Raw genomic sequence first — 20,776 nt, 5'->3', positions numbered from 1 at the left:
CCGAGAGGCTCCCCTTCTCAGAGGCCTGCCCGAGGAAACCTCCCAGGCCGAGGCACCAGCAAGCCCCAGCCGAACTAAGGCGGAGCTGGGGCGCCACAACCCCGCCCCGCGGCCTGGCCGCAGACCCACCCCCCGGTGGGTCTCCCGGCGCGGTGCACGCTGGGAGCTGTAGTCGGCCACCGGTAAGGGGGGAATACGGAGCGCAGGCGCAGACCGCCCCGTCCCGCCCCGCCCCCTCGGCCGCGCGTTGCATGCTGGGTTGTGTAGTGCCGTGCAGTCTCCCCTTCTGATCCGGGGAAACACGTGGAGGGCCATCATCCAATCAGCATTGCCGGCAGGGATCACGTGTTCTCTCCCCAGCACCACTACGAGGAGGCGGGGCTAAGCGAGCCGGTGAACGTTGGCCCTGCCCCGTTTGAGGGTGGCGGCGCGCGCTTTGAGCTGCTACCGGCGCCCAGCCGCCATCTTGCGTCCGCCGAGCGCGCGGTGAGTCGGGCCGAGCCGGGGGGGTTGACTGTCACTCACGACCCCTGGGCTGCGCGGGGCGGCCTGCGCCGAGGGGGAGCTGCGGGGGGACCCCGCCCCGCTTTCTGCTCCCCGCGTCTGGGGGGTCTGGGCCCTGGGGGTTGGCTGGGGGCTGACGAGGCCTGGCCAGTGCTGCTGCTGGGGCCAAGGCCGGGCCCTGTCCCTCCGCTGAGGGTCGGATCCACAGACGTGGGGTCAGTCAGGAATGTTGCCCCGTGGTCGTACGGGTCCGAGCCGCGGCGTGTTGCCTCCCTCTGCAGCGAGGGCCGTGGCCCTGCGCGGGATTTCTCTGTTGTGGAAGCGGGATGTGGCTGCCCAGGTTTCCTGGCTTGGTAGGTCTTGTGTCAGGGCTGACAGCAGACTTATGCAGGGTCTAGACTGGGGTGGGGAACCTTTTTCCTTTCGCAGGCCACACACCCATAGGAAAAATGACTTGCAGGCCACACACAAGTGAAAAAGCAACTTTTTTTTAGAGAGAAATGTAAAACGTTGTACTTGCCTGTTTCCTCAGTGTGATGTCTGACTCTAGAAAGTAGGAAGACACGTACTTTCCTTCCAGGATTTCAGCAAGCTTCTTCCTCCCGGGACTGGGGGTAGCAGCCAGCAGGTGGGGAGCAGCCGCACTGTGCTGGATGGCTGCAGCATGCCAACCCCAGCCTGCTCGCTGCTACCCCCCAAGTCTCTGAAGGGAGAAGCTTGCATATGATGGCTGCTACTGCCCAGTGTGTTCTTAAAAAGTGACAGGATTTCAAGTGTTCTGGATTTTGGAGTGCTCTACAAGTGGCGTGCAGGCTGTTTGTGTCTCTGTGCGGCCCCCCATTCCATGCTGTAGCTGCCTGGAGCCCACACCTGGGCTACCCGGTGGTCCTCTGCGCTGCCACTGCTGTCCTGCTGGCTGGCTCAGAGGTAGTAGAGTGGAGCCTGGGTGCCGGCTCCCAGAACCCATAAGAGTGATTAACCCATTCAAAAAATTAATGCAAGAACCAATTAATGTGTTGATCATGCGCGTTAATGGTGATTAATTGACAGCCCTACTAGAAACCAATTTTGCTGTTTCATGACTGTCTAATCTAGTTTTGTATACTTTGGGGGACTTGTATATATTTATGTGTAGGTTGTTTTCTTAGGTAATCTGTTGCTTGTTTTATTCTGTGCAGAATGACTTGTAAAAATACCTGTCTGTCTTTTAAACGTTTTTTTTTCTTTGTGTTTACCATTGGGATAGCAGGCAGGCTCCAGGTTTTCCTTTTGTTTGGATATTTTTTAAGGCTGCTGGTAGATAACACACACAATTTGGTTTTTAATCATGAACTGTGGGAATCAGTTTGTGGAAAGGCTCAAGGCAATTGGTTATCCAAAAGCTGCTGAGCTTAATGGAGAAGACTTTGATTGGCTGTTTGAGACCATGGAAGAGAGGTCATTTTTGGAGTGGTTCTGTGGAAATGTGAATGAGCATCATGTGCTATCCGAAAAGGAACTGCAAGATTTTAAAACTCTTCTTAAATCTGGTAAACCTGTTTTAGAAGAAAAAGCTTTGGATGAAGTTCTTAAAACTTGTAAGCCCTTGGATTCAAAGGCCAATAGCCAGGAAGAAGGAGAACTTCAGAAATTAGAGGATGAGTTGCAAGCTCTTCAAAAGATGAAAAACCTAAAAATTCATCGTCGAAATAAGCTTCAGATGATGGCTTCCAGCAACAGCCATATGTTACTAAAATTGAATGATGAAGCAGAAGAAGCAGTTAAAACTTTGAAAGAGAAACAAGGAATTCTCAGTGTGGCAAATAATAAAATTAATAATGAGCTTCAGTCTCTTACTGAAGGAGTTAGGAAATTGACTTCTTTCTTCACTGCTTCAGATTCAGAACAAGGAATAGGTTCTCATCCAGTGTTTTTGTCCCAATGTGCCTTGGATGAATATTTGTGTCAGGAAGAACAAAGTACTGCAGCACTTACTGCCTACACAAAAAAACAGTTTTTTCAGGGTATATCTGAACTGGTTGAAAGTTCAAAGGAAGAAAACTTTCAACTTGTAGATATAAGCAACCCGTTCATTTCTGATGAGCATAATGAAGTTTGTGAGGACAGATGCGAGATGATTAGGTTGCAGATGGCATATATTTGTGCCCAACATCAGCTAATTCAACTGAAAGCTAATGACCTAAGTATGAATTCAGCTCTACAGTGGGCAGATAACACTCTTCAATCCATAAAGAATAAGGTAAGCTGTTAGAGAACTGTGTGGAAAACAAGCATGGGTATGTTGGTTTTAATTTTAATAAAAGGATCACTGTTGAATTTAAAGTTGTATTCCTGTTTACCCACATCTAATATTTACAGTGAAATAGCATCAGATTCTAGCATGCTTACAGAAACTGCCTGTAATGGCGCTGTTAGTTCTCTTTGTCTTTTTAGATGTACCACGTTTAGCAAAAATTTTTAGTACTTTATTTTTAAATTTTCATTGTAACCTGCTTATTTCAGTTGATCAGTTAATCTAAATTATGTAGTAGGCTTTCAATCCCTTCATGATGTATATAGTATTCCATTGATTATATATACCAGATGTGGAAACTCAGTCTGTTTTTATTGAGTATTAGCTAAATCAAGTATTAAATGTGTTTGTGCCCTTATTGTTACTTAACATAAACTTTAACATCTACTGTGCCCCACTTACCATTATCTATATGAATGCAGGGTGAGGTTCCCCCATCTCCCCAAAATCAGCATGGGATGAAGCCTCATCTTGGATTTGAATATTGGCCTGGGGCAGGCAGAAGTTCAGTTCTGCAATTGGCCCTGAGCTTGGTACTGAAGACAGAGCTGAGCTGCTACCTGCCCTGGGCTGGAATAGCTCATTTGTCAGGGGAGGGAGGGGGCATGTGATTGAGGCTTTGTTGGGGAGTCTGCAGTCTTTCCTGCACCCCCTCCCCCTTTGCCCTCTGTGCCTTTTATCTATGCTTATTCCTTCTATTTTTCCTCACTCTGGCTCCAGTCTGTCCAACCCTAAGTTGGCTGGGAGCTGCTGCCTCATTTCCCTAGCTGGGTTGGCAGCACCTTTGTGGGGAGGCAGGCACAGAGGTTAAAGGGCTGGCGGGGAGGGGCAGGGGCAGGCAGGGGGAGCAAACACGGGCATGGAGGGGCAGATGGGTTCATGGTAGGGTGGAGCTGATCCTTTGCCCCCTGCTGCTGCTTTCCTACCACAGCAGAGTAGGAGATGAATTTAAGATGACTTTTCCCTACTTAGATTCTATACATGGAAAATTTATAACAATTATTATTTGGGAGGTCAACTTAAATTTAAAGTCATCTGGGATTCATTGTCAGGACACAGAAAGCAAGTTTGCAAATTATGTTCCTTCAGTCACATACAGGTTTGTTTCAGTCAAAATAGGAGGGGCTTTTTTGTATTGTCTCTTTGTCCTGATCAGAGCAATCAGCATATTTTATGTGTTATGTGGTTCTTTCCTAAATTGTCATCATGGACTCTTTCTTCTGGGGGTGGGGGAGAAGCCTGGATGCCTGAGAGGAGTCAGGTTTGGGTGCTTGTTGGATGCTTTTGTGAAAGGGTCCAAGGGAGTCTGGATGGCTTGTGAGCATAGAGACACTTAATCGGAGCCATCCTACTGATAGAAAGTACTACATGCAAAGGAGTGAGGAAATGACAGATTTTTGTAACTACTAAAAAGTACTGCCATTGAGACTAGTATTTTTGGTAGGCTTTATTCTTTCATTCCCTCTTTTTTCTGTCCTTCTAATCTAGTGGAAAATGTATTGCTGATGTCATAAAGCTTAAAACCTTGTACTATAGCTGGTTTATATTTAGTAAAAGAGTCGTCCAGACCCATCATCTATGGTCAACTTGGCTGGTTAAAAAAAATAAAAGCACATTATTTCTTGAATAGGAATCTTTATGCTTATTATTACTGAAGTCTCTTGTTTTTAGTAGCAGAACAAAGAAGTTAGCATAATTTAGGATGACATCTTTAGAGGCCACTTAGCATAAATGCATCCCTGGAAAATCTACCAAAAGCATGGTTCTCAAATACTACTAATGTTTTGAACCTTGTTGTAAGCTAGCTTTCCCTTACCTTGGTAACTGCATGAACACTGTATTAAACTCTAGATTCCTTGGGGAACTGGAAAACTTTAGGGAGAAGGGTGACTAAAAAATGTTAGGTGACCTCAATCCATTTTGAAACGTTTTTGTGCATTTATGTAGATTATTGGAGAAGAAGAACACCTTGAGACTAGAATCTCTAGCTTAAACAGTGAAATTTCATCAATAAAAAAACATCTGACTCAAATAAACAATGAAACTCTGCCTGCCCTCGTGAAGGAGAATGCACAACTATTGAATATGCCTGTGGTGAAAGGGGATTTTGATCTTCAGATTGCTCGACAAGATTACTATACATCAATACAAGATCGTGTATGTGACCAACTGATGAAACAGAAAGCATCATTTGAATTTCTTCAGCTAGCTTATGAAATTGAATTGAAGAAACATCGTGATATCCATCGTCACCTTGAAAAACTGATACAAGATCTGAAACAGCATAGTAAAGCATTGGAGCAGAGACTGGAGATGATGTCTGACCCTCTTATATCTCAGCATACATTGCCAAGGAACACGATTGATTCGAGGGATGATGCCTCTCACAGGTAAGTGTTATGAATTCAGATCTCTAAAGTACTACTGAGGACCTGTACGAGACCCCTAGGGTTAGATTGTCTAATAGCTTCCATAATAAAGTTCTTGCAGCAGCTTACTGAGAAGCTGTAACTCATCTGGAGTACACACATGGAATGAAAGACCTGCCACTTGCTTGTGCTGTTTTTTAAGATGTAATGATAACTAAAAACAATTTGTCCCTCTGTCCGTTCTCTCACGTTACAACCTTAAGTCAGGCATTGTGGATGGTATTAATGTTTAAGGCCAAATCCATGATGCTGTTGCTACCATTTCTGGGAATAATGGTATATATTAGAACAGGGGTGGACAAACTATGGCCCACAGGCCAGATCCAGGTTGCCAAGTGACTGGATCTGGTCTGCAGCTGCCCTTGCAGTGCTTCACATGGGGCTGAGCCCCACTCACCCCTGCCAGGGCAGTCCGCTGCATGCTCCTGGTGGCGCTCGCCAGGCTGGGCCCTGGCTAGTGCATAGCTTCTAGCGTGGCTGTTCCCTCTGTGGCTGCAGCTGGCCGGCGGTTGCTTTGCTTTGCTCCCCTCACCTCCAGCTGGAAGCGCCCAGCTGAAGGTTCTTCCCTGCCTGCCTGCCCAAAGTGGCACAGTAGGGGCAGGAGTGAGAGGAGGAGCCACCACAAGGCAAGGGGAGCAAAGCGTAACCCAGCTGGCTGCAGCTGCTCCAGGAACAGTTCTGCTGGTAGCTGTGTGCTGGCCAGGCTTGGGCTGGCAGAGCTGTTCTGTTCCCCTCCTCTCCCCTCTGGCTGCTCCTGCCCCTGTCACATCACTGTGGGCAGGAAGTTTTAGCTGGGTGGCTCCTGCCCAGTGTATGGAGCTCCCTGCTGCCTTCCACCTGCTCCACCCACCCAACACAATTGGCAGCCTCCTGTGGGTGGGTGGAGTGGGTGGAAGATGGCTGGGAGCTGGAGTTGGAGCCAGAGGTCCACGCACTGGACAGGAGCTGTGCAGCTAAAGCTTACCTGCTTGCCTGCCCAGAGTGGTGCGGCAGGTGCAGAACCATCAGCCACAGCTGGAGGCAAGGGGAGCAGAACAGCCCTGCTGGCTTGGGCCCTGCCAGCAAACAAAGCTTCCGGTGGGGCTGTTCCCTATGTGACAGCAGAGCAGCACCCAGCCGACTGCACCCCTTGCCTCCTAGTGGTAATGTGAGCCTGGCTGGTTGCAGCCCTACTAGGAACAACTCCACCAGAAGTTGTGTGCTGGCTAGGGCCAGCAGGTGTGGGCTGGAGCATGATATGGACTGCTCCGGGTGGGGCTTAGCCCCATGTGGAGTGCCATGGGGACAGCTGCCACCTTGGCAAGTTCTGCTGCACATGTGCATGGTGTTCCCGCGTACTGCTGCCGTGCCCAACCCCAAGTCCCTGGCATGCGACTGGGTTGGGTAGGAGCCACACCAGCTGCACCCACATGGCTTGAAGCAGCGCATGGGAACACAGTGCAGCACTGGCTGGCTGTGTACTGGGGACTCGGGGTGGGGTGGGGAGTGCAGGGAGAAGGAGGAAAACAGCATGGCACCAGTCTGGTCAGCTCTGGATAACCTGCAGGTCTCAGTCCCTTTCTCCCTGCAGCCTCTTCCCCTGTCCTGGTCCCAGCCAGGAAGCCGGGTCCAGCAGGAGCTGCATCTGTGTGTCCTGAGGCAGCACATGGGAATACAGCACAGCACTGGCCTGGCCACGTGCTGGGGCTCAGGGTGGGGGAGTGGTACAGGGAGAAGGGGGAACAAAGGTTCAGTTCCCCTTACTTTTGTTCTCTCTGCCTAGGGGTGGGCAATTATGTGGGCTGGAAGGCCACATAGGGAGTTTTGGTGAACTGTTGTGGGGAGTGGGGTCAAATAATTGGCTGCCCCTGACTTAAATACTCCTTGTTTCATTTTAAGCCAGTTACTACTTGTTTTGTCCCACATAGACCCGATAGCTGTTCATCTTTATAACAATTCTTTTTGTATTTGAAGGTTATGAAATCTCCCAGTCTCTCTTATTTTAGTTTAAAAAAAATCCAGTTCTTCTGACTTTTCCTTGTATACAGAAGTACTCTTTTGATTGATTAGTTGATGGTCAGAATGCTAACTGAGATTTTTTTTTTGTAGATTATACCATCTCCTGGAAGGGGAGGATCAGAAACAACAATTGTTTAAAACACATGAAGGTCTGGAACACGAGGCTCAGAAATTAAAGCAGGACACTGTTTCAGTGCAAGATCAATTAGCAGTGTCTTCTCAAGAGCAGTCTCTTTTTCTGTCCAGTTTGGATACTGCTTTAGATACCCTTCATGACTCTTTGTATTGTGGTGGAAATCAAATCTTGCTTAGTAATCGGGTAGGTCCTTATAGTAGACTTCTTCAGTTAATGCTTTATTAATCTTGCATTTCATATGTAAGGCCAAGGTATGAATGTGGAATTACCATTTTTTATTTGGCTAGTCCATGCAAAAAGAAGCAAAAATAGTTGTTTTCAAGGGTAAGTATCTCCTGGGTCATGCCATTAGTCATAGGAGTTTGACAATTGGCATATCCTTTATGTAAAGGTTTTTTAATGCATGGGTAGGTGTGTCCTCTGAGTATTACAGAAGTCATACCAGTTCTCCAGATCCTTTGTTAGCAATTTTAGTATTGCTACCTTAAAATAAAACAAAACAAAAAATCTTTACAATTTGTATACTCTATCTTATTATTCAGTTTATTTCATATTAGCCTGGAGCTTGTGGATGGATGGATTTTAAGTGACATACTGTATATGTAGAAAGGCATTGCTATAGAACTCTGAATATTTTCATACCTCAAAAATAACTTTAAGAGGGAATGAAAACCTATAACTAATGCAACTTGTTTTGGCTTTTTAAATAAACTGATAGACCAGTATCAAAATTGTTGTGATAGAGACCCTATATTCCTCAGTGCTTTCTTGATTAAATAGATTATAACACACTTGAACATTGTGCAGTGGCACATCACACAAAAATGAAAAGCTGCTTTATTTTCTTGAAAGTAAATCTTTTTAAAGAAGAATATTGTAGATGCTAGGGGTTCACCAATAAAGATTTTCTTGGCTGATACTGAAAGCCAATTATTAACCAGGCATACTGGCTGATACCAATCCGATAGCCAATTTGCAGGAATGCAACTGGGCAGCAGGAAGAGCAGTGCCTTGCAGGTAAGTCTGTGGAGGGGAGGGGACGTGGGGGAGAAGGGGAATGGGGGCTGCAGATTGAGGCCCCCACGATGAGGGAGGGAGTGGGGCAGGAACTGGGGGCGCTACCTGACAAGGATAGTGAATGGGAACCAGAACTGGGGCAGGGAGTGGGGCAGAGCTGCGGGTACCTCATCCAGGGGATCAGCATCCCGGAATTTAAAAATGGTGGTGGGGCACTTGGACTAAAGCTCAGCAAATTAGTTTTAGTTTAAGCGCTACAATTTTTAAGCATGGGGACGCTTTTAACCAGAGCAGGTCAAGGGCAGATACGGGTTGCCTACTGTGCCCCTGGGGCTCTCCAACCTGCTGCCTTTGCCCTGGGCACCCTGCTCTGGCCACATGTCCCCTGCCTGCCTGGCAGCAGGAGGCACAACTTTGTGGCCTCGACTACTTTACAGTTCGGTAGCTAGGTTACTGGTTCCGAGGTAGGACCCAGAGAGTATTGGCTGACAGAACTGAGTCATCCCGGCCTCTTCCCTGTGCCCCCTGGATGAGCTGGCCACAGCTCTGTCCCATTCCCTGAGCTGGCCCTGGCTGGGCATTGCCCTCACCTCATGTCCTACTCCCTCCATCATTGTGGGTGTCCCAGTTTGCCCGTTCACTGCCCCATGCCCCTTCCTCTCTGCTGACTTGCATGCAGGGCTCTGCTCTTTATGTTGCCCAGCTGTATTCTGGGCCACGTACATACATGCAGCTGTGTGCATGCGTGTAGCTGTGCACATGCACATGGCATCTGGGGGCCCCTATTAGAAGGCATATTATATTTATTCGTTAACATTATCAGTTACACCAGGCAAAAAAAAGCCGATAATGTTAATTTTCTTTTTATCAGTTCCAGTCTGATATGGCACTGATGTATTGGTGCACCTTTAGTAGGTAATTGTAGATGCTCATAATCCAATGACAAACTGGTTTACAGTATGCTAGAAATAGATTAGATGCCCTCAAATGAAGGGGATCAGCTGTGTCCCAGGATGTGTGCCAGCAGAGCTTATCTGCTTTGTTGAGCAAAACTCACATCGTGTTTTCCTGCAACATTAATGGGCAGGACAACAGGTGACATGTTCTCCCAATGCTTAAGGGGCCTGGTGCTGTCTTTTTTTTTTGTTTGTTTTTGTTTTTTCCCTGCTTTTCCCTCACTTACCAAGACACATGCTGAGGGTCCTGGGGATGTGTCTTGGTAAGCAGTGGAAGCTGGGCAGGGCTCAAGGGGCCAGATCTTGCTTGGGAATTCCTGGGGTGCACAGGATGGGGCCCCTCTATCCATGGGGCGACTGGATAGTGTGGGTAGCTCTGGGCTGCTGGTGCTTTTGTGCCATAAAATAAAAACCTGCTGCTAAATTATGGCACAAATTGACACCACCTTTGTCATGGCCACAAATTTTGGGCATTTGTGGCGTGACGAGGGATGTCTGTTTCCTTGGTCTTTTGTGATGGAAGTTAACGGCTGTTTCTTCCCTAAGGCAGTTCATTTCATTGTAAGCAGTGAAAATGGGGGAGAGAAATCCAGGTGCCAATAACTTGGTTTTAGTTTGAGTATTCTTGTTTGACTGCTGCTTTGAATTAATGTGTGTTAAAAGTGAATAAAGTATTATGCCATTTTGATCCAACATGAAATAAAGGGACAGATCCTGTTACCCCTACGTAGCCTAAATAAAAGCTTAATGTTGTATTAATGCAATGGACGTACTTGTGGTATTAGATGTGAATAATGGCATTACGTTTGGCCCAAATGAAAACAAGTACATAATTTTCTCTTCTTGTAAAGTTTTCCCCACACAAGTCCATTAACAAAGTATCTTCAAAAAGCTAAAAACAGTTTTCATTTGTAGTTAAACAGCGAATCAGTGATGCAAATGTAATAAATTTTGCTTTTTGTTTTTTAGGAGCTAACTGAGCAGTTTCATAATCTAGAAGTTCATTTAAATAAACTCAATCAGCTTATTATGGATCTTCTTGCTGATGTGAAAGCCAAGAGAAAAATTTTAGAGACCAATTCACTGCTACAATTGGAAAGAAAACTATATGTATATTTCTTTAAAGATGAAGATCATTTGAAAGAAGTTGTGGAGAATGTACAGCACCAGTCTAAGGCCCAAACTATTGGTCTCTAGAGGATTAAATGCGAGATGCCTGAAAATGAAATCATAAACTGATCTTCTGTTTTGACATGGAAATGATTTAGTATGGCTGTCTGTCTATGAATCTACAGCATAAAAAACAAACTTTAGATAAATGATTTGTCTATCACTGTTACTGAGAACAAACAGCTGTTTTCACAGGTTTTTGAAATACAGTTTTGGCATACAGATTCAAACCTTCAAACTGAAATATTAGAAGGAACAGGTTGAGTATCTACATGAGTTACTTCACAGATTGATTTTTGCTACACTGTTGCCTTTCACTAGGTTATTGAGCAGAGCAAAATGAAGACTCGTGAATCCGTTTTTCCCCCTCCCTTTGCTTTCAGTCACCGTGAAAGATTCTTCTTTTGCGATCTGCAGAGTTAGTACAGAAGAAGTGTTTTAAAGGTTGGAACTTTTTAAGGTTGGAATTTAAGGACTGAATATAGTATAATACTTCTGAAATGCAATTTTCCTAGGAGTAAAATTTTATAATAACTTATCTTTTAAACCTAAGAGACAGATATAACTAAATGTTTGAGCATAGATCAGGATGTATGCATCTCTCTCTCTTCCCAGACTGTCCAGAATTCCCTGAGTTGTGTGCCTGCTCCTCCTCTTCATTTGTGGTGGTGCAGACCCTTCAAGCACAAGAATTTTGAAATCTTCTTGACTAGGGTCTTTTTAGGGATGTTTGGGTTCTGGCAGTTTATTCTACAGCAAACTATTTCCTTTTTGGCTTAGTCTGGATTCTGTTATGATGTCTTTAATCCTTTAATAACACTGGCAGACATATTTTGAAATTCTTGTGGGTGATATTTTTATTGGACCAGCTAAATGTTTCGGATACACAGGCAAGGTTTTGGGTAGTTAGGGTACTGTGATTGACAGGCAAGGTTTTGGGTATCCTAACCATGCAGTTGATCCAATAAAACATATTGCCTACAAAAATTCTTGCTGCTTGCATATTTTCTGGACCATCATGGCAACATCACTTCAGTGCTACCATAGAGAGCCAAGACTTTTTCTGGTGACATATCTTTTACTCAACTAATTGTGTAATTGGGAGAGATGTTAAACAAGCTTTCAGACACAAAGTGCCCTTCCTTTCATACTGTACAGTTGATCCAATAAAATGTGTTATAAAAAAGCCTTGATTGTATATTTCTTGGACCATCACAGCTACAACTACTCTCAAACCCTACTTTCTGCCTAAGATATTAAAAATAAGTAAAGAAATGGGAGGGGGCACTTGGAAACAGCTGCATTTTTTTTTTTTACTTGAAGGTAGGGGTGACTTTTTGTGTATATATTCCATCCTATTGTGTTGATTTATAAGGTTCTTCAAGCACTGTCCTGCCATACAGACTTGTTGGCTGTAAAAAGCTAACATCAGGACTTGACTATCTGATGGACTAACTGCTGCTTAGCTAACATATTGGAGTCATTAATGGAAAGTTTTCTAGCATGTTGGCAATTATTTGCCTATGCTTCTCTCCAGCTTAGGTTATCTAACTGACAGTCAAGTATTTAAAAAGCCAAGAGATTTGGTTTCTAAGTTTAAAAATGGCGAATAGAAATAAATGTTTGCAGATCCTTGTTCAAAACCATCTGTCTACAGTCATGAAGTAGGATGAATATTTCACTGCAAAGAAGGGAAAATATTGTCTGATTGGTGATAGAACCTTCCTTTGGAAATATCAGACAAATGCAGGGTGAAAGGAGCCAGTGGTGGCAAATGAGTATGTAGAGGAACATATTGAAATGCAGTTGTTAAATTCCAGTTGATAGCTTGAATCTTTGAAATACCATAAGCTCTGATGATCTAGATATTTTTAGAGTTCATTTTTAGCCTTGTGTACTGCTCAGAATAAAATGTGTAATGTTTTGACTCTTAATCTATAGGTTTCAGCAATAAAACTTTTTTTACTGACTCAGCGAAGGACTCTTCAAATTTGGTACCTACATTCTGTTCAGGTGTTATGATGTGACTTTTGGTCAACTGAAAGATATTTGAATACAAAGTTAGGAATTGGGTAAGATTCAGGCACTCTATGAATCTTGGAGTACCTGAGTTTAGTACAATACTAAATTCTAAAACTGTTGAAAACTTTCCACTTGACAACCTAGCACACTGTTTTGGGTTTCTTTTCCCCCCCGCAACACTTCTGTCCCACTGGCCCCCCAGCTTAGTTGGTTATATTACTAATAGAGTACAGAAAATGCAGTCTTCTCTGTTTAATGTCTGCTATTGGGGAAAAATGCTAAAACGTGAGGTGTTTTGTAACTTCGTATTTGTACCATACATGCAGTATGTGGCAGGGGCCTTAATAAAGGTACTGTGTAGTTGAATACCTTCTTAAGCAATGGTTCTCAAACTTTTTTTTTTTTTTTTTGCAGATTGCTTGAAAATTGCTGAGGGTCTTGGCTGACCACTTAAACTTTTTTTTGTTCTACAAATCAAAGCACACAGCTCATATTTTAATAGCAGTAGTCTTACCTTTCTAATGCAATGGATATGCCTGTTTTTTTGAGCAAAGTTCTGGGAAGTCGGGTGTAATGTTTGTCAACTTTAGCCTTGGGTCACCTTTCTGTGGACCGCCTGAATGGAGCTCACGGACCACAGTTTGAGAACCTCTTCTAAAAGATATCACTACTTCGAAAATCTGCTGGCAGTCCGTATGAAACTTGTGTAGTGTTTCCCACCCCTGCAAATATGCTTCATTGCTTATTTTCTTAAATCAAGACTGTGCTGTTTATTTGGCCCCTGTGATGGACCTAGCTCTGGGCTTCTTGAGCTTGACAACACATCTAGCTGCATCTTGTTGGTGTGACTGGTGGAGCTGCTGTGTTGAATGCTGCTGCTCCTCCCCACACCTCCCCGCTTCGGCTGTTGTTTGAGTTGGCAGTGGTGACTGAAGACCCTGAATCTGTGTGGGGGAAGAGGGAAATGAATGAGCACTGACACTGCTCAGTCCCTGGTTTCCAGGGCCACCATTTAATCTCTTGTGGGCTGCCACTTGGACAGCTCTGTCTTAATCAGCCTTTGCTGATACTAGTAAGTGACCCTTCGATAAATTGTGTGTGCATAGTACGAGGAAATCGCTTTGGTGGCTAGCATTAAAGTCTAGATCAGTTTGGTGTGCTAGGCAGGTATCTTTATTACTGATTTGTGCAATCGATATTGATTTCCATAGTCCTGAAGTTTGTTGTATAATGCTCCTCTATCTTATATTTAGGATTAATCAGAAATATGGAGCATTACAAGGAGTATGTAGGATGTGATCTTTGTAAGGCGCCTCTATCAAATATAGCTCAGAGGATTATGTCAGCTATGCAATCTTTTCCTTTGGAAGAAACTCATAATAACAGAAAAAGTGAACCAAGTAAGTATTTAGAAAAAAAAAAAAATGCCTGCTCAACTTTAACTACGTTTCATATGATAGATAAATGTTTTTGAGACTAGATCCTGAAAATGAAAAGACAAAGGAAAATTCTAAAAGATGTACTTAGTGAGGAGAAGAGGGAATAGAGAGAGAGAATAGTTTTTATGTAGAAGTACCTGCAATAGTTTGGAAATGCTTTTTTCAGTCACATTAAAACCTTGTTTTTCATTAGTAAAATAGGACTACAGGTGCTCTCAAGTATAATGTGCATATGCATGTGTGCTTTTTGAAACAAGACTGTAATTCCGCACTTGGTCAAATATTAACTCCTTTTCAAAGGAAAAAGTATTCCAAGACTCATTCTGGATCCTTTATACTGACCAGGCACAGGCATTGTTTCAGTTGCATCTTTATTTTATTTAGCTCTTGCATCTGTAGCGATTGTTTATATGAGCCTATTCATATACATATACTTTGTCCTATGAAGTACAAATGATGATGACTTTGCAGAGAACACTGGTTCAATATTTTTTTTATCTGTGTGCAAAAAGGAAAAAACTAAACTAGAAATTTGTTTGTCATGCACTGAGGTTTGCTGTCAATGGTATTTCCACTGGCAGACTTAACAGAAATCCAAAATAATCAAGGAATACTAAAATAGTGAAATAAATTTGTTTTGGGGTTGTATGTGTTGTCAAATAGCACAAATGTATGGCATCCTTTCTTTGTAAGCCTGTAGGAATAGGTTAACATGCCAGCAATGAATGGTTTACTTGGATTTTTCTCTATGCTAAACAACCTACAGGTCAATTTACTTTTTCTTTATGTTTTAAGCATTATTGGGCAACCTGTTGGACCTAGTCAGTGTCCATGACCATAGCTTTCAAAACAACAGCTCCATTAAAAAAGAAAAAAAAGGTTCGCCAGGCCTCCTGACCCATGAAATTATCATCTTTATCACATTTGTTCCAAATAGAAACTGAACAGGTATTAACATGCATCTAATTCCTTTTGTGAGTGTCCAGGGTTCCTCTTTTGGACTGATTGGAAGAAAAGAGAGAAGATGCCTACCACATAGTGTTTATGTCATTTTAACTAAGAGGAAATAATTTCATCTTCATGCATAAACAACTGTGTGGGCCAACCCAGACTTCCAAATCTGGAGCAAATTTACAGTTGGGAAAAACAGTGATCATTAGTTATGTTAGTCTGATTATTCTGAGTTATTCTAATACTTGATGATTTTCAGCCAAGATCTTTTGTGTGTGAGATACTATTCATGGCAGGCGTGGTATGCTGTAGTGCTGGGCTTAAGATCTTTGTCTAAAAATCCTTCAAAAACCAGAAAATAGCTAGAAATCCAGGATCATTTGCTGAGTGAGAGGAGGGTTGGTGGGATGATGCGTTTGTTTTGTTTGCTCTGAGCTTAATCCAGGCCAGCTGGAGAGGTAGACCTTTAAAACTAAGGACACTAGACTTGGTCATCTTGGTGGAAAGTTCAGCTTGACCAATGCCCCTCATTTTCTGTCAATTTTGCAATAACTGTATCTAGATGGAAGACAGGACTCTGATTTAAAAAAAAAAGTTTAGTCTTGCTGACAGATGGGTAAGAGGTCTGATGCCAAATCCATGAAATCATACAGGTGTGCAACAGGAACTGTTACCTTTTGCTGCTTCTCATCTCCTGAACTGCTTTCTCTACAAATGGAAGAGGTGAGAATGCATAAAGTTAGATGCTCTTCCATCTGAGGTAGCATCTGTCCCCAGTGGCACCCGTTTCTTTGGAGTAGTAGCTTGGCTGTTTTATGCTCTAGTCTAGTGACTAACCAAAACAACTTGTATAATGTTCTTAATGTATTAATTTTTGCTCATTCCATTATTTCAATCACTTTGCATGGAGGGTTAAGCTCCAGTTGCCCATGGCTAATTGGACCAGGACATGGTTTCTCCTAAGGTGATCCTAGAACTTCCTTAGGGCCAGCATCACTATCCTGAGCTCTGCAGCAGGGGCTCTGACCATCACAGTGACCTGGCCTGTGGGCTGGATGACCCACCTTTGATCTACAGGCTGTATGTTGGCACCTCTGTTCTTGGTGGACTATTAGTACTTTGTGCTCATTGGATATGGGCCCTTTTCTTTGGGGGGCACGTTCTCTTGCTCATATAGTAAGCTGCCTACTGAACAGGGTCCTTAGGCTTGCCTTCTGTTCAGATGTGCTGTGTCATTTCTCTGTGTTCCACCTTTTTTGGGGAGGGACATCATAATATGTCTGTTTGACTCTGAGCCGCAGCAGTTGGGAGGGTCTGTTGGCAGAAGGGGCATAAGTTATGGTCCAAGACTCTTAATGGTGTCTCGCTTCAGGAACACCCATTAGATTTAGCCTGGTATTGGTGGGTGAGCTTTGTTGTACTGAAGAGTTGGATGGGGGGTCTTGGAAAGGAGGCACTGCTGTGGCAGAACCCAGGTGATTGATTACCACCACACTACTAATTGTCCAATATGGCATAATTAGTTTGCCATGGCTATTCCGGAGGAATGCTTTTTTAATATGACAAAATATTCTTACAGAACAGGAAGACTTTGTTATGTTTGAAAAGTAATATCTCTCAACCCATGCTTCTAAAACTCAATAAAGTAGAATGATTTTCATCTTTGTATAGATAATGCAGTAACTGCACTGGATAACAAGCAAGCAACCTTCCACTGTAGTACTAAAACAGTAGTAAGTATTCCTTCTTAAGCATTGGATTGCAAATTGAGCACAAGCTGTTCTGTTTGCATTGGAGTCATGTGTCTCATGTTTATAACTTACGTATATACCCTTCAGTAATGAGTCAATGTTAAATTTAGTCTATTAACATGGTAAATCAGCTATAAATTAGAAACTGAGGCTGCTTAGAGACGTGTGTGCATGCACACATGTATAAGTCCATTTTACTTCCCTTCTCTGACTTGCTCCCTCTGTCCAGCAGGGTGAAATTGCTCTCTCAATCCTTGCCTGGGGTTAGTGCCCCATTTGCCCACCCCTAACTCTGCTACTATTGTCAGGCTCCTATCTTTCTCTCTTCCAGGCAGTGAATTCTTTTGTCAAAAGTTAACTTTTTTTCATATGATAACATGTTGCCGTCTCTCTAAACCTTTGGGCTCTCCATTCTAAAAGCCTCAAATTAGAGGAACTGCTTTTATAACAGTAAATGTAGATGGTTCAAGGAGAGTGTGTGCCTGTTTTAAGTGAGAAGAGAAAGGAGTGTGCCTTGGTAATTTTAAAGCTAAAAGTAGAAAATTGTAACACTTTTTATTAATTCCCTATGTTGATAGTTGTAAGAACACATTTGATGAATTCATTAGTGTTCAGGAAATTTCTTACTTGTAAGCCTTCCAGTTGGTATGATAGGTGGAGGGGAAAAAGCAAATAGCTCAACTGCTCAGATCAGCCTTTTAGAAACCTCAGTTTGGTGAAACTCTTGGACCTTACTTTATTTTGATAAGTATACAATTGAATCTTATTTTGATATTTTCTTGAAAATGCATATTGTTTCTTTTAAAAGAACAGAGGCTCTATTTCAACCAAAGGTGCTGTCACTTATGTTCTGGCCTTGAGCTATGGCTCCATGAAAGCAACAGTGGATGTATACTGCCATCTAATGTTGTTTTTTCAAACTTCAGCTAAGATAGTTAAATTTAGGATAAGTTGTGAGATCTGCTGAATAACTATAATGAAGATGGAAAAGGAGGAAAAAAACTAAAATTCCTGAGTCTTGAAGCAGATTATGTCCCTAACCATTAATATCTAGAACCTTGTGCTAAAGATATCATGAAAATATCTTCCTGATCCACCATGGCTGGCACACCACCCCTGCCCTACTTGAACCGTGTTGTTGTTTCATACTGTGAGATAAAGGCTTCACCAGAACTGTAGATGTACAGTGTTTTAATACTTACCAGTAATCTCCGCTTCTATAGTATAAGTAAGTAGATCATGATTTTAATATTGCTAGCTTTGCGTGTTTGATCAAACCTAGTTATTACTTTGGCCAAATGTCTCGCTTTTACTGTACTGATAACTTTATCCAAGTGCAAATTAAGATGTCAGAATTTGGCCCCTGATGCTTCAAAATAATCATAAGGTCATATATATTGGTTCTTTGCTTCGCTGTAATTTGTTTATATCAAATGTGAAGGTCCCTTCCAACCCTACTTCTCTATGATTTAATGATTCTTCATGATTCTATGAAATTCAAATTTTATTTACGCTGTACACACATACTCCATGTTGATAAATTTGCTACACACACAATATTTTGTTAGAAATAATGTTTAAGTCATTCTTTTGAATTTGAGTGTTCTTTGGGTCCTTTTGGCAAAAATGAATCATCTCCTGGATTTTAATTTTGGCTTTGCCACATTACTTAACTCCCCTAAGTAGCACAGTCCTAAAAAACAGGAACTTCTGTTTCACATTCACAAATTGCTGTTTTTTAACCTTGTATGAAGAAAATACATTTTGCAATAGTAACACTTCTGCACGCACAGCAGTTCTTTTTCTTTGTTGGGTGTTGTCTGTGTTAGACTTCTTGGCTAGGTACAGAAATTACACATAAACCAGTATAAGTGATTGGAAACCCGTTCAAAACTGTAACACAACAGAAGTTCAGTGTACATAAACTGCTTTCAAAATGGCCAAAACCAGTTTAAGATAAACTTGGGTGGATGTAGTATCAGACTTAACTGATTTAGGTTAAATTGGTTTATTGAATTTGTGTCATATCCCCCTTCAGATTCACATTAACTTGCAGTGCTCCAGCATCTCAGGATGCTTTGCACCCTCCTTCCAGGGTGTGTGTGTGTGTGTGGGGGGGCGCTGGCTAGCCTTGGCCCAAGCTGTCTGCTCCAGCTGAGCAGGGAGGTGTGCTGTAGCACCCTTCGGCTTCTGGCCCAGTCCACTGCAGGCATGTGGCTGCATTTCTGGAATCAAAAGTGAATCTCTGTTCACTTGCTTATTGGTTCAGTTTGTGCAGTTCAGACTAACCTGCAAAGACTGTATTGATTCAGCCTTGGGCTTTTTGACTTTTTGTACTTAGCTCTTGACTCAATATTTTAGAGAGACTCCCCTATATCATGCTCCATAGTCTGTGGGAATGGCTCTTGAGCTGGGGATCAAGGTCTCATTAATCAAAGACTTTACTGATGGAAGTCCTGAAAATTTTAATTTCTGTTACTGGTCAAGACTATGATCTCCACATTAGGAGGTAGTCAAGTATGAGTCTACTCCTCTCTGTTCAGAATCGTCGGAATCTAGGTTTATAATATGGTAGCTCTAAAACTTATAAATTGAATCTAAAATTCCTTATGTTCTCCGTAACCGTTGCATGAGGTCAGTATCAAATTGTGTAAGTTCTCTAGCATAAGCGCTGTTCTATTCCTGTCAGTAACTATTAGGGTGGTCTGCCAGGGTGCAGATGGTCCACAATGCTAACTTTCATTACTTGTTTTGGACTGCAGCTGAAGTGATCCCATTGGATGTGGTTTTTCAGTCTGGCAATACAGACTCTCTTTAAAGCACCTTTTCTACTCCCTTCCCTATGTGGGGTGAGTAGAGTCAATCCTACGTAGGCCTGGTAAGTCATGATTGCAGCGGCTAAACAGCACACCTATCTCAGTTCTAAGTACAAAGTGACCATTGGACAATAGTTTTGTAGTTGGTAGGGTCGGAAGGGACCTAAGCAGATCATCTAGTCTGACCCCCTCCCATGGGCAGGAAAGGATGCTGGGGTCAAATGACCCCAGCTAGGTGGCTGTCTAGCCTCCTTTTGAAGACCCCCAGGGTAGGGGCAAGCACCACTTCCCTTGGAAGTTGGTTCCAGCTCCTAGCCGCCCTGACAGTGAAGTAGTGCTTCCTGAGTCTACTCTCAGTCAACTTATGGCCGTTGTTCCTTTTCTCCCCTCAAAACCATTCCATTCTTTCCCTCTTGACTGGGCTGAAATATACCTCTGCTTAGGTCCAGAAAACAGCAGAGCTAGCCTCCTACTCCTATATATCCTTTGAGAATCACATCAGTGTTGATGGTGTGCTGGGGGGGAGAAGGAATGGGTTTGGCTGTCTGCTCATAAGCCCCAGGGGTAGCCAACTAGTCGTCAGGAGAAGAAGGTGAAGGTGAAATGTAGCTCACAACCAACAGCACTGCTTATTAGTTATATTTCACCACGCATGAGTGAAGAGGAAAGAGGTGACAGTCACTCCAGATGAATGACATTTGGAATATGTAATCTTAAAATGAATGCATTATTCACAAGCAGTGAGCTGACTTCTAATAAAAACATCAGCTTCTCAACAACACTCTAGTGTAACTTGCCAAAATATGTGATACCAGTTTATGAGGATTTAACATATCTGTCATGTTGCAGAGTATATGACAGAACATGTAAAACAATTTAAAACTCTACCATGTGAACTACAGTCAAATTGGCCTGTGACTATCAGCTCATAAAACCTCTAATTTCAGCTAAGCTATGCCTACCAGCGACTAATTTACCAGTTTTGCCCTAATTCACTTATTCTTTATATGAGGGGTGCTCAACTCCTGGCCTGCACGCCAAATCCAGCCTATGGAGGCATGTCATCTGGACTGCTGGTCTCCTCATGGGTCTGAAAACTTGGAAGTGGGGCACAGAACTGTTTATTTCCTGTTACCAAATTTCTGGACACATGTGAAGCCCAGTGGGCTCGATAATGTGATCCTGCTCACTAGGTAGGGTACACAGGGCTAATTAAGTCTGGATCCTAATCCCAGTGCACAGGGCTGGGCAAAGGTGGTGCAGAACCTGATCCTAGTGCACAGAGCCGATCTGG

At 43.1% G+C, this 20,776-nt stretch overlaps 2 protein-coding genes across 4 annotated transcripts in view; both read left to right on the top strand.

Annotated features, from left to right (window-relative positions):
* Positions 1–404: 404 nt before the first annotated feature.
* On the top strand, positions 405–12,476 carry HAUS3 (HAUS augmin like complex subunit 3). The gene is made up of 5 exons (XM_019526105.1): positions 405–486; positions 1,754–2,743; positions 4,745–5,187; positions 7,315–7,543; positions 10,303–12,476. The coding sequence occupies exons 2-5, from the start codon at positions 1,832–1,834 to the stop codon at positions 10,528–10,530; spliced, it is 1,812 nt and encodes a 603-aa protein (XP_019381650.1). The 5' UTR covers positions 405–486; positions 1,754–1,831; the 3' UTR covers positions 10,531–12,476.
* A 12-nt stretch (positions 12,477–12,488) lies between these two features.
* Positions 12,489–20,776, top strand: part of POLN (DNA polymerase nu) — a 315,827-nt gene continuing 307,539 nt past the window's right edge. For all 3 annotated transcript variants that reach the window (XM_019526104.1, XM_019526103.1, XM_019526102.1), the window contains exons 1-2: positions 12,489–12,575; positions 13,779–13,925. In XM_019526104.1, coding sequence (XP_019381649.1) covers positions 13,793–13,925 — 133 coding nt within the window. In that variant the 5' untranslated portion in view covers positions 12,489–12,575; positions 13,779–13,792. The remainder of the gene's footprint in view (positions 12,576–13,778; positions 13,926–20,776) is intronic.

The sequence above is a fragment of the Gavialis gangeticus genome, unplaced genomic scaffold (assembly GCF_001723915.1).
Source record: "Gavialis gangeticus isolate Ggan-Ray unplaced genomic scaffold, GavGan_comp1, whole genome shotgun sequence".
Taxonomy (NCBI): Eukaryota; Metazoa; Chordata; order Crocodylia; family Gavialidae; genus Gavialis; species Gavialis gangeticus.
Note: the sequence above shows the minus strand (reverse complement) of the source record. Positions and strands in the feature narration are given on the sequence as shown.